Here is a 14,293-nt window from a genome sequence, read left to right on the forward strand (position 1 = left end):
ATTAAAAAAACTCAGTCAGCCAATTTCTTTATCTTTGCACAATAACTATGATCCAGTACACGGATTTCTTTTCAACATTGTTTCCTGAAATATCAAATTATAAGCTTAAATTTTTTTAAGGTATAAAATTATATCATTATGTGTAATGTTCTTTACCATTCTTTTTATATCACTATTCATTTATTTCATGAAACTATATAACTTTCATACTTACAACAAATCTCCATATAAATTTACCAAAATTTACAAGATACAAACAGTAACACACATACGAGATCCATCACGGTTTTTAATATTTGCCAAAAATAACAGATAAGTTTGTTAGTTTTTGTATTAATCTGTACTTAGCTTATAAAATATGATAAACATTTTCATGTTAGGCTGATTCTGAATTTTTTCTCACATCAATTCACTAATCTGATTACTTTTGTTTACCCTTAGTAAATCAACTCTCCACAGAAAGATACGGTTTTTCTATTGCTTTTTTTTCTTCTTCTTCCACACTTTTCAATCAAACACCATTCCTTTGTTTCTCAGTCTACTTACTTGAGACTTGGTAGGGTATACACTGGCTCAATATGCACAAAAAACGTTTTTCAATACTTTGATTTTGGCTTTTTTCAAATACTTTACAAAGTCAAACAACTCCAAAATATATATATTTTAGGCTCCTGTACAGTCATATCTAGAGCAGTCAAGATGAAAATTGGCAAAAATATAAACTTTTATTTAGGGGGTTTAAAGCTCATAAAAATGCATAATTTGGAGAATTTTGATAAATTATTTGGTTGTAATTGATCAATCTATATGAGATTTGACATAGACACTTTTCTTCAGGTCCAACACATTGGCAACAACAGTGGACTTTCCCAATTTTAGAAATTATGGGAAAAAGAGTTGTCAACTTAAAAAAACAATACTTTGAGATGTTTTTCTTTTCACAATTAGCTTGACTTATTTTGACCAATTTACATTTATATAATTTACTTTTGAAGCTGAAATACATTTTTTTGCAGGTCCCACTCAAAATATGGATAATTTTGGAATATTTTTGTTTTGCTCAAATTTTTCATGAGAAAAGCACAACTTGGGATTTTCATATTTGTATCAATCAACATATATGGAATTTGGTACAAAGATACCTTCTTGTAGGTCCCAAAGAGTAATACAGACAGTTTCCAATTTTTATGTGTTTAAAATAATATTATTAGTGTCACAATTAGACATGTTACATTTACCCTTAAGTGTTGGCTTTTGTAATTAACTTTTTTACTCAGCTCTTTAATCAGTATGAAAAGAAAAATACATAGATTCTTGTAAACAATTTTGTGTGGCTAAAGATAGCAATTAAAATCTGCTAAAATTTTTAGCACAATAATGTGTCCCTCTGAAAAAGGAAATCTTTTACATAAAACAATTGTAACCTTTTACTCATTTAAAGAACAGCATGAAAAGTTAAATCAAAGTGACAGGGAATTACTTTTCAGTCACACAGAATGAATGGAACAATAATAAAATTCTGCATAATTTAGTTACTAGGTGAAATTGCAGTGCAAATTACCAACATCTAATTTTATTACAAAGAGAAACACTGTAGGCTCTCAATAAACTAAGATAATGTTTTCTATGTGAAACATTTGTAAAATGTTTAAAATAAAATAAAACTGAATGGTATTGCATTACATTTTGTAACAAGGATATATTTGCATCAAATCAAAACTGCAGTCACACACACACACACACACATATATATATATATATAGTAATTTTAAAACATATTAATACTAGAAATAAATAATCTTATTACACCAAATTGATATTTTTCTTTAACTGTAACCCAACATTTTGCTTTACTGCATTTTCAGAAGCATTCTACTGAAATACAAAATGTAACTGATAGTATAAAGTTTTTAAACTGTTTATATAATAAATTATAATCAAATCTGTAGCATATATTTGACATTTAAGCAGTAAAACTTATTGAAATAAGTTCATTGTTGCAATAATTAACTGTTACCTCTGATAACCAAAATTTCTATAAAATTTACAGATTGAAATAACAAAAAGATAGAATGGATAAATAATAAAAAAATATAGGTACCATTCTTTGTCCCTATTCACCTTTGGTCATAAGTTGTCTGATGAGAAGAGCTTCTTTGAAATTACTGTTAGTGTACTTGATTGCTTTAGTGAGGACTTGTACAGAGAATGGTGGTTTTATATCAGGTGTTTTTCATCCATGATTAATTAAAAAATGATCAGCAACTTCCCTTCTTTCATCTTGTTGTTTATAATTACTCATTATGTTCTCCTATGTATATATGGTTCGTACCTATGATGGCAGATGTCACGTTTATTGGTAAACATCATTTGAAACAAAATATTCATCTTTACATTGTAAATATATTTTAGTAAGAAAGTTGGTTTTTTATGGTTGAACCATTCTACAGCTTTAATACATTGTTCAAATTTCCTAACTATAGTTTTTATTTTCTTGGAGATAGCTTCTTCATTTAAGGGTACTAAAAATATCACCCTACAGACAGCTATGTCTGCTGGTAATTACTAATCATAGTATTCATACTTCATTCAAAAATGTAGAGAAAAGTAACATTTTCTAAAAATGGATTTTTTCTAGAAAGCACTACACTAGAAAGTGTTCAGATTATGCTCTTTAGTCATACACAACTCACTGCATCAAAATTATTCAATGTACAATGTTCAAGATTTTCACAAGTTTTACTCACATAAGCTATAATGTTTTAATATTAAAATTGGTACCATTTATTGAAAAAAAATAATTTTAAGAACTCCAGGTTCTCAGTATTAAATTTAAAAATTACTTCAACATATGTAATTAGACCCTCATGTACAGTCCCAGTGAAAGTCATGCTCTTGTCGTGAAGAGAGTACTTATTTAAAATTGTGTTATTGTATTTAAAAAAATGTTTCCTGCATATATCAGTTATTTTTCTAATTTTCTGAATACCTAAAGTGTGAGGTGTTTTGTTTGTGGTACCATTCAATATATGGAACAGAAATTTTGGTTACATACAAAGATACAAACATAAATGCTAAATCAATTATAGTGAGAAAATTATAAAAGTAATCTCTGGAAAGTTATTTCTCTTCCTTGTTTATATGTGTTTTTCATATTGAAATGCAATAATGAATTTTGCACATCAAAGTCTTTGAAAATTTGTTTAATGTAAAAAAAAAAAGTGGATATTCATTAATCAAAAGAAGTGATGTTAGTCCAGAGCAAGTATTGTTTTTTCACTACAGTTGGAACTGATTTTTTTCATTCTCCAATAATTGTGTATTTCTTCAAAAATTTGGGATGGTGGAAGTTAAAGTTAAGGAAGAGATGTTTTCTAATTGGTTTATGAAACAAGCTAGATTGTACATTATCATCACTGTTGATCCTTCAGGTAATATCCAGTAAATCTATGTTCTTCTCATTCTTTGAATGATTCAGGATGAATTTAATGATGAGGTCTAAAGAATTTAGAAAGTTCAAAAATTGGATTAAGGAAGGAAGACCTTGGTTCTATAATCCAAACATGTCACCAAAGGCAGGGGCCAGCTTTAGTATCTTGATGCCACTTGTCAAGTACTGTTGTTTCAAAAATGTGCATAAGTATTATGGCATAAATAACAGTGACTATTACCCATTGTGAAGGATGAAATGTAAGATTTCTCAGACAGTGTCTGTTGCCAGTCCACACATCTTCAAACAGTTTACGTGAATCAAATGAATTTACACAGTGCACTGATGCTATTTTCTATCTGTCTAGATAAGTAAAGAGTTAAGAAATGCAACATAAATGGTATTGCTATGTTCATCACTATGTGAGGTACAGTCTTGACTTGCAATAGCAGGGCTTGTGTATTAAAGTGTACAAAAAAATAAGTAACAGCATCAAAATTGTATGCATATGCCAAGACATTTTCAATAGCATTGCCATATGCTGAGACTCTGGCATCTTCTTATGATATTTTGGTAAACTGTACAATTCTGGGATGCAACTATTAAAGAGATTAAGTTCACCCAGAAGCTTAATAAGGAGGGTATTTGCTTTCATAAATTCACAATTAATCTATTTAACTTTTGCCTCCATTTTCGAGTCAGATCAGTATTAAGTATTTTAATTTTATCCTCATCTTTAAGGTAATGAAATATTTTCATGCTTGTAAAGGTTTCTGCTCATAACTTAAAAATCTTCACATTTGTCTGATTCTTTGATGATGATGTTATCATCTTTTAAAAGCTTTTTAAGGGCTTTTTGTACTTGGAGATTTAAGTTAGGCTTAGATTGATGATTTCTGCATCTTTGGAAAACATTCTCAATCTTTTTCCTCACATTCACAACTTTCATTTCAATATCTTTGTTAGCATGGGGAAACTGTTGCTTGTTGGTATCAAAAGGGTATCTACTGAGACACTTTGCACCTGCATGATTTGTTGCATTTGTAGTTGAACAAATTTCTGAAATGGAAATAATATATGACCAGTATTATTAGTTTCAAAGTTAGTTGTAGAAGAAGTTGAATTTGTGATATTTTTCTGCATAATACAGTTACTTTCATTGTTGTAGATAGTAAGTAGAGGCTTAGTCATTTCTCTATTTTAATAAAAATGGTTCTATCAAGTAGAATGAATAGTTTGTTCAAGAGAAGATAATGTCTTTGAACACACTAGATTGGAAAATGTAGTTATTTCAAAACCAGGTCTATTAGCTAATAGGTTCAAAAAGGAAGTTCAAATTGGGAGGTCATTTTCTAATGTTACCATCTTTACTGTTATGCTTTCTTGATTTTTATTAGCACTTGTAACAAAAATTCCTTATTTGGTGATTCATTCATCATATATGCTTCTCTACTTCTCAATTATTGTGTGACATTCTTTCTTTTTTAAAAATTTGATGTCTGATTTAACATTCACAAGCCAAGTGTAGAAATTGAGAAACTTTTCTTCAGAAGTATTTTGGTATCAAATGAGGTATTTATTGAAACATTCAGAGGTTGTATGATTTGTTCCATCAAAAGTCAACTGCCATTTTTTTTCACCTTGCCAAATACTCAAATCCTTTTGCAATGCGGTAGCATGCTCCTCACAGCTGCAACACCTAAAACTTTAAAGTCATCAACAAATTGAAATAATCTATTGTCAATGATTTAAATAAAAATAAAGTAAATATCCTAATAATGGTCTTCACAGTAACTCACTCATAATATTAATCCAGTCTAACTGAATTACATTTATAACAACTGTGTTATTTTTTATCTAACCAGTGCTAATCTATCCTCCACACCTACAAAAATAACCTTTTTTACAAGCCTGTTAAGAGGTACTTTGTCAAATGCATTCTGAAAATACAAATCCCCACCCATTCATTCATCTATATAAGCAGTAACCCTTTCAAGTAAATGTCAAAAGTTTAGTTTGGTAATATTTTTTTTGAAACCATACTGACCATCTGGAATAATAAAAAAATGATAACAGAAACAACGATTTCAATTATTTATTTTCTGGACATTAATCGTTTTAGTTATTATTTTGGCTAATAGATCATTTCACGACATTACTCAGTGCTAACAGATAATCATTTATATTGATTAAACAGATCATTACCTACCACTAATGCAGAGGTGGGTTACCACAGATTCAAACTATGTCCTTACACTAATACATTTAGCATACATGTATACAGTTTACAGTGGATTCCTGAGAACTTCATAGTGGATTACCACATCAGACACGTCTCTGAGGAAAGATATTCATTCAGTGAAATATAGCAGCAAATATATGCAAAACTTACAGCACGTAGATTTCAAATATAACTATTCATAATTCATTAAACACTATCACGAAGTGAAACTAAACGTAGTAACAACACTACATATATGCAAATATATCTAAACAGCAATTCACTATTCTTACAATAGTAAGACTGCTGCTACCTTTGCAAAAGCTCCAAAGCTGGTCATTCAGGTTAATCCCCATATCATAAAAATAACTATGAAATTGCAGACATCCTAATTACTTATGCTAAAATACTTTACAAAAATATTTTCCTTGTACAGAGGCATAAACCATAAGTGCATAAGCTGGTCTCCAAAAAAGACACTGTAAAAAAAACTGTATAAAAATATATTGCAAAAAGATGTATGTTTGATGTAATACTAGCTAACATCTGTATGTAGTTGAATGGATACAACAATGAACAGAAAGTGATATCTTACTGAATAAAAGGTGGTTAACCTTTTCAACAAGGAACTGCATATATTCATGATGCAAATATAGTTTAATTCCTGGCCTTTATGTTTACCAAAAGTCTATTTAAAAAAAAATTGTTAGCTCATACATACAAATAAAGCCTATATTTATTTTCTTAAATGTCATATTCATTTTTGATATATTAATGTGAACAAAATTATCTAAGTTTTACAACAGAAGCACTTTATATAATACATAAACATCACTAGAACAAAAACACTTTTATATAATACATAAGCATCCACCACCACAATTTGAATGATACGTAAGTATGTATAATGCCTAGTTAACAGTCTTCTGCATTCATGTAATTATGTTCATGAAACCTCAAAATTATAATAAAAGAAGTACAATATAGTAGACAAACTAAGTCTACAAGTTAGTGGTTATATTGCAAATGTTAGAGCTAGCTTGCAAAATGCCAAGCAAACACCAAAGTATAATATTTTAAAAATATACATTTAATATATAGAAATTTACTTCATGGGTTACCAATTGTATATAAATATAAATAAAAACAAAGTACAAAAAATTCCACAGCAAATGCCATCAATAAACTAAACCTAAACTTTATGCTGGAAAAAATAATACAAGTTAAGCAGCAACTGAATACTTTTTGTGCTAGGTTACTTGAGAAAATAGACAAAATACACAAGCCACAGCTATACTTTTGCAAATAAAATAACTTCATACACACAACAAAATTCTAAAAGTGCAGTTGCTTCCTTGAATAAATATCATGATTTAACCCATGTTAAAAAAAAATTGAAATCCTTAAAATATCTATTGCAAGTGAAAATAAACTTGCTATTTTCATAAAATACATAGAAAAACTTCAAAAATCAATAAAATGCAACTTAAGAGAAATTCAAAACCATGAACAAACCAAAAGAGAGCAAAAATAAAATACATATATCTCTAACAAGACTGCTAAATCCATTATACACTTGTGTACTTGTGTGAGAAACAAAATAATTTTGCAAAAACAAAATAAAAACACATCAGAGGATGATTTGTCTTGTACATAACACCACTGTATATAATATTTCAATATATACTTTTCATAAACATTACTCTAGAATCTAAACCCAGCTGATAAAAAAACAAAGATCTCCTGTTTATCAGCTTACTTTCTGATAATGTCAAAGATACATCTACCACAAAATGGCTTCAGACGTAAGTGAACCTGGGTTAGGTAAGTGAGATAAAAAAACGATACCTCCACTTGGTTAATGAAAGGTTTGTTATACATCTAAAAATAATAAATATAAATTTAAATATAATACTGATATTATCAATGAAGCCTAAGGTATGTTAGTGCAATTTATGAACACAAAAACTAAACTTTATAAAAAACATTAAGACAGCAACTGGTCTTTTTCTAAGTGCCTGCTTATTAATAGCCTAAAGTCAAATTTCATTTAAATATCTACACTTTTGTTATTAATACATTATCCACACATTTTCTGAAGAATAAATAAACTCACATGTAACTGCACATGCATATAAAAACTTAGGAAAACACCAAAACAGATAAACAAAATGAACAGTACCTCAGCTGTTAACTCTGAACCAGTGGATAGTACTGCATCTTGATTTCTGACAGTATCCAAACTCATGTTGTTAAATTGTTCAGGAACTGAATTCACACTATCAATATTAATGGATCCATTTCTCTGTATCTCAATCCTATCCTGTGATTCAGATTCAAAATTCCCTACATTTTCACCATAAAACATATTAGGATTGTCTGCTGAAATTGGCTGCTCCATATTTTGAGGTTCCAGGTTTTCTGTATTTGCTACATATGTAATCACAATATTCTGAAATTCATGAAACCTACAATATCTACCAAGTGCATTCAGTTCCATTAATGTTGAAACTATATTGATATTGTTGACATCTAGTGCTTTTGGACTAATATATCCATGCAGTCTGTTGTTGACACTGTGAAAATGAGACTGGGTGTATGCTGAGCTTTGACCAAGAAAAACTTCATGGACTTCTGATACAGTGTCCATAATTAAGTCTAAATATGATTCAGGATTTAACCACAAAAGACTAACAACCAGTGCCAACTGAACCAGTTCAGAATTCACAATTTTCTTGTATCTAGTCATCTTAAGCTGATCAAAATGGAACACGTTTCTTATCAAAACTTACAAAATCATGCACTATGGTTAAATACTCTCAGAGTTGTTGGCTTGCATTTATTTAACAGATATATAGTTAATTAAAGCTTTGACATATGAATACACTTTTTTTTTTCACAGAAACTCATCTTTATGGAAATATGTTAAGTGTATATTACAAACTGGCAAATCCAGTAATAGCTTTATTATCTTTGAAGTACAGACAGATCACAGTATGTCTGGATGTGCTCTTTGTCATGCACAATAAAAATTACATGTCATTAATTTATATTTCAGTTTCTCCCTATGCAAATTATAAGCATTGCCTACTGCTAAAGAGAGTTGATCAATGTAAATATTTTTTAATCATGAATGCTTACATTCTACTGAATTAATGTTGCTAGTAGTAATGGTAAGCTTACTGAATATCTGTACTTAATTATGAATGTATATACTTAAAGTTATTTAAAATTAAACATAAGACTTGTAAATTGTTGCAATAACACAGCACTTTCAGCAGCTGTTTATCAAACACAGTGAACTTGTAAATTACTGCTATACCTACGTTCTTTGTACAAGTCGGCAAATAACTTACAGTAAAAATTATCAGTCCATTTTAAAGACTCTTTGGTTTGGAAGTATCAAGATTAATCAAATTGTTTTCTTCAGCTTTCAATTTACATTTTCATATCAGATGATTATAGCGTCACTTAAGAATTAAGCTTGAATTCTAACGTTACACTCTAACAACAAAATTTACTTAAGTTTACATGTAACAACTACATAAAAAACCCATAAGATATAATTTATAATCAAGTTATACAACTTAAATTACAGTTAAAACATTTAATCGGTATTGTATTACTCCAAGTGTAAGGCATTCTAATCTTTATCTCATTTTCGCTCTATCACTGCTTTTGGTATAATAAAATGCAGAATCACATTCACTCAAATATATCGTTTTTCAAGAAACTAGTATATTCTAAATCGCCATACGCAAGAGAACACTTAATATAATTTCTGCACTTTCTTTCAGTTCCCCGTCAATCTTTTTTAGAACAATTTTTAATGACACTTCTTTGTTTATTAGGCTTAACGAAAGTAAAGAAGTGAATCAGCATATTGATCATACGTACGCATGCTCAAAACTTCGCGTGACGTGAAAACACGTTTTTTCCGAACAATTTTCCTCTACGTATTTCGAAAACAAACAACTTTATGTCAATATTTTATTATAGAATATTTACATTTATTCTTTATCGTTTCAGCAACAGATCACATACGAATAGGAGATTTTCTCAGTGAAACGGGACAAACTTTAATATACATATCAGTTATAACAAATTCCAAAAGAATGAACACGATATTCAACAGGGATATCAAATTTAAAAATACTTTCAAGTTTAATAAATGGGTCCAAAAAAATCTGTTACACACTTTATATATATATATATATATATATATATGTATGTATATATAATTATTATTTTTTCAATTCACACACACATATATATATATATATGAAGTTTCAAAACAACGGCGATACTGCTAAGCTAACCATTTATTATTTTATACTACTTAATGTTGAGACTAAATAATTCAAGCATACAATTATCAAATTTTGTCACTATCACCAACTATCAACTGTTATAAAAAATAATCTTTTCAAATATATCGTTTATATTCTCGTGACACAAAACAAATACATTCTCTAGTTCAGGTTTAAAATAATTTTTAAAACTACAAATGTCGCCAAGCTCCTTCTTAACATTTTAATTTATAATTATATAAAAAAAAACATTACACAAAATACTAATTACACCTATGTGTGAATTGAAAAGGATCAGGCAAAGAGTCAAACAAATAAAAATAATAATTGTATTCTGTTTCTCAGAGTAAATTTTGCGGATTTGTTTATAATTTTTCACGATTGTTGTATAAAGCAAGCATTTGTCCTTCACTACTCACAAAATTTTATTTTTACTGCTATGGTTGGGATGACTAACTTGTCTTTCCTCCAGTCTTACACTGCAAAATTAAGTGCGGCTAGTACAGATATCCTTGGTGTAGGTTTGCGTGAAATTCAAAACAAACAAGCAATGGTTTCACTATGTAATTCTTTTGATTATAAAAAACTTCACGGTTTACCAAAACATACAAAATCAAAATGCTAATCAACGTACACCAAAACGAGATGATCAAAACATGTTAAATTCTTGAAATTTGATATTGGATAGTCATTCTCTATACATATACTGTTACTAGATTTAATTTTTTAGGAAACATGTTCATAGAATATTTATTTCGATATACTGAAAATAAAAATTAATCATTATTTCCTCTCATGTGACGGGCATTTTGCTACGATTTGTGTTTTAGGGGAACGCTCCTAAAGAAGCTGTAAAACAAAATGTTGAGTATCCAGTTAAAGAAAAACATTTTTGTGTTATAAGATTGTTTATTTTTAGTATTGACTGAGATTGTTTTTTGAATAGTGATAGGTAATTTTATTGGTTAGTAGTTGTAGATTAGAGTGGCAGTTGTCAGAATATTGAAGTCATCATCCAAAAATGGGAGATTATTTGCATCACAATGTGGGCGAATAACAGAAACAGGGATTAGGGAAAATTTTTCCGAATTTAAGATAAATGTATCTTGTTCATTAGTTCTTATTTAAATTGCTAATTGTTTTGCCGCCACAGATAAACATGGCAGCTTGTTTTGTTTTTTGTTTTTGGATTTCGCGCAAAGCTACTCGAGGGCTATTTGTGCTAGCCGTCCCTAATTTAGTAGTGTAAGACTAGAGTGAAGGCAGCTAGTCATCACCACTCACCGCCAACTCTTTGGCTACTCTTTTACCAACGAATAGTGGGATTCACCGTCACATTATAACATTCCCACGGCTGAAAGGGCGAGCATGTTTGGCGCGACGTGGATGCGAACCCGCGACCCCCAGATTACGAGTCGAACGCCTTAACACGCTTGGCCCTGCCGGGCCCAAACATGGCAGCTATCTTACGTAAATACAACAATAAACAGTCCACGAACGCAATGGTTTAAATATCTAGTCTTTAAAGTGATAGAATCTATTAAGTCGACAGTAAAAGATCTAAATACAAATCTTAACTGGATCGGGAGTTAGAATAGTTTGCTCTGGTTAGTCCAAAGCAACGCTCTCTTTGCTTACGAAATATTTCTTATACATTCCATGAAGAAACTGGCATATTTTGTAGTAGGATTTCTGGATAAGTATTTTTTAGAACATTTTGAAGGAATTTAAGTTTTGATGCAAATGTTCATAGAACATACGAGGTCTGTTCAAAAAATACGCGGACTGTTTGTATTGCGTGGCTCCAGTTGGTTCCAGGGGAATCCGCTTGGTGTCACTAGGTTTGCACAGATCAGCTGATTACGTCGCCATTTCCCGATTGCAGATATCTTCATTTGTGTATTAGCTACGTGGTTTTAAGTGAAGTGCGATTTTTTCGTTTGGCGGATTTCAGAATGAATGACCCGAATGAGCAACGACTTGCTGTGAAATTTTGTGTTAAACTTGGAAAATCTGCGACTGAAACTTTTGCTATGCTTAACACGGCTTACGGTGATGTTGCTATGAAGCGTACGGCATGTTTCAAGTGGCATGAACGTTTTAAGGATGGTCGACAGTCCATTGAAGATGATGAGCGTCCTGGACGTCTTTCCACGTCAACTGACGACCCACACGGCGACGAAATCAACACCCTGGTGCGGGCAAATCGATGTCTTACTGTCAGGGAGCTTGCTGAAGAGTGTGGGATATCAGTTGGATCTTGTTACGAGATTTTGACCGAAAAATTGAAGATGCACCGCGTTGATGCGAAATTCAGCCCTCAGAACTCGCGAGTTTTTGGCCAAACACTCGATCACTGTTCTTCCCCATCCCCCCTACTCACCTGACCTTGCTCCTTGCGATTTTTTCTTGTTCCCCAAACTCAAAAGACCCTTGAAAGGAAGAAGATTTGAGACGATTCCCGAGATTAAGTCAAATGCGACGAAGGTGCTGGAGGACATTACAAAAGAAGCGTACCAGGACTGTTTCAACAAGTAGAAACACCGTTGGTATAAGTGTGTGCGTTGGGGAGGAGAGTACTTTGAAGGGGTCCCAGACCTGTAACTTCTAAATAAAGTACATTTTGTTTTATGACGTCAGTTCGCGTATTTTTTGAACAACCCTCGTATGTTGTAGGCTCTGTACAAATCGCATTAAACAAGATTCAGTTTGTAGTAAAGAATGAAATTGTTAAAAGGTGTGAAAAACCTATAGAAGTTGTGTGTGTATTTAGAAGAGTAGTTATTAAATGATTAAAACTTCGTGTTTGAAGGACGCCTAAAAACAATGAAGTCTGATTCACAGATAAATTTAATGTTAGGGTAGCAAAAATTAAGATAACATGAAAAATTGAAACATGGTCATTAGAATAAAAAAAAAAAGTACGAAAGCACCATCTACAAACCGTTTATATAAAATAGGCCTGAACTCGATGGGCAAGCATAAACACCTGTGGGATTCTATTCCTAGGCTAGAACGGCCTCAAGATAATTTGTTGATAATTGTTTTAAAAACTAGTACAACCTAGTGGTTTATTTTTAATTGTATCTTTTACCATGAAACATTCCAAGCTACTGAAAAGGAAAGAAATGCTGTGGCAAAACAGAGGAAGCAACAGGAAAGCTGTGAGAGCCAAAGAAAGAGCGAGAACTGAAAGAAAATGACACTATATGTTTAACAAATAGAATATCATTTTGCTTGACAGATAATACATCTATCTATTTTTTGCTAAATGAAGGCAATAAAAATATTCTATTTACATTTCAAGTTGACCATCTTTATCTGAATAGGAGGGCAAAATCCAAGAAAGAACTAACTTCATTTAAGATAATATGGTATCTAACACTGAGTTTTACCTGTGCCCTGCCATCCACATCAGATAATAAGCCTTGTTAAGAAAAAAGGGAAATCACAGTTTTGTCTATATTTTTCAAATTATCAGACAACCCAATATGACCCATTTAGCAAGTTAGCTGATAAATAGGCCAGAACATACAAATTTTGGTCTTACACTTAACAAGGGAAAATTACATAGTTCAAAGATGATGTAATGTTTGTCTGTAACCCTTGGAAATTAATTCATATGTAATGTAACAATACAAATAGATATCAATTTGCACACACACGATCAACACTATATATTTAATGAAAATATACATCTAGAGCATATGACTCATCAGCTACAATTTATATGCAGGAAACTAGCAGTAAACCATGTTCATAATCATGGTGAGCTATCAAAAACAATAATTGTACCACCTGCTACCATATTACCACTTATGGGCTGAAGAATCCAACTTGTTCATATTACACACAAAACAAATCATTCACCGACAAAGCATGGCAGGAAGATTTCTTGTATTTTAATTTAAGCAACCAGGATGACATTTTTGCACTACCAACAATGATACATTCTAATAAATTTGTAATGAAGGAAACAGTAGGCACACTTACTGCTTACATATTACATCTTATGCTGCTTAAGAGGACAATCTTTTCATTGTACACTTGGAAGACATGCAGTCCCTTGCTCCTTGCTGTTGTATGACATCCAAGTGTATGTCCTTGTATGTCGATATATCACCACCCATATACACACACAGTCTAAGTGGTATCTGCCAATTATCAGTAAATGTCAACAACTTTTTATCAAAGCAAGCTAGCTATATAGATCATAAATAAAAAACAATGTAGTTAATTTTACATGTTAGTCTAACTAGATATATACATAGCAAATACTTCATGAGTGATCTTGTGGAACATCCCATTTCTAGTTTATGATTTTAATGAACA

At 30.9% G+C, this 14,293-nt stretch overlaps 1 protein-coding gene across 9 annotated transcripts in view; it reads right to left on the reverse strand.

The window, feature by feature from the left end:
- LOC143231986 (endoplasmic reticulum membrane sensor NFE2L1-like) overlaps nt 1–14,293 on the reverse strand; it is a 63,740-nt gene that overhangs the window by 33,624 nt on the left and 15,823 nt on the right. The window contains exons 1-3 of one of the 9 annotated variants that reach the window (XM_076466939.1): nt 7,834–7,851; nt 5,640–5,767; nt 2,102–2,332 (exon numbers count right to left, since the gene is read on the reverse strand). The exons of 2 other annotated variants lie outside the window; for them this stretch is intronic. In XM_076466939.1, coding sequence (XP_076323054.1) covers nt 2,102–2,104 — 3 coding nt within the window. In that variant the 5' untranslated portion in view covers nt 2,105–2,332; nt 5,640–5,767; nt 7,834–7,851. Of the gene's footprint in view, nt 1–2,101; nt 2,333–5,635; nt 5,768–7,833; nt 9,524–14,293 lie in introns of those variants that run through there. 6 more of the 9 variants (XM_076466940.1, XM_076466936.1, XM_076466937.1 and 3 more) reach the window with 6 other exon arrangements.

This window comes from Tachypleus tridentatus, chromosome 11 (genome assembly GCF_004210375.1).
Source record: "Tachypleus tridentatus isolate NWPU-2018 chromosome 11, ASM421037v1, whole genome shotgun sequence".
NCBI classification, from domain to species: Eukaryota; Metazoa; Arthropoda; class Merostomata; order Xiphosura; family Limulidae; genus Tachypleus; species Tachypleus tridentatus.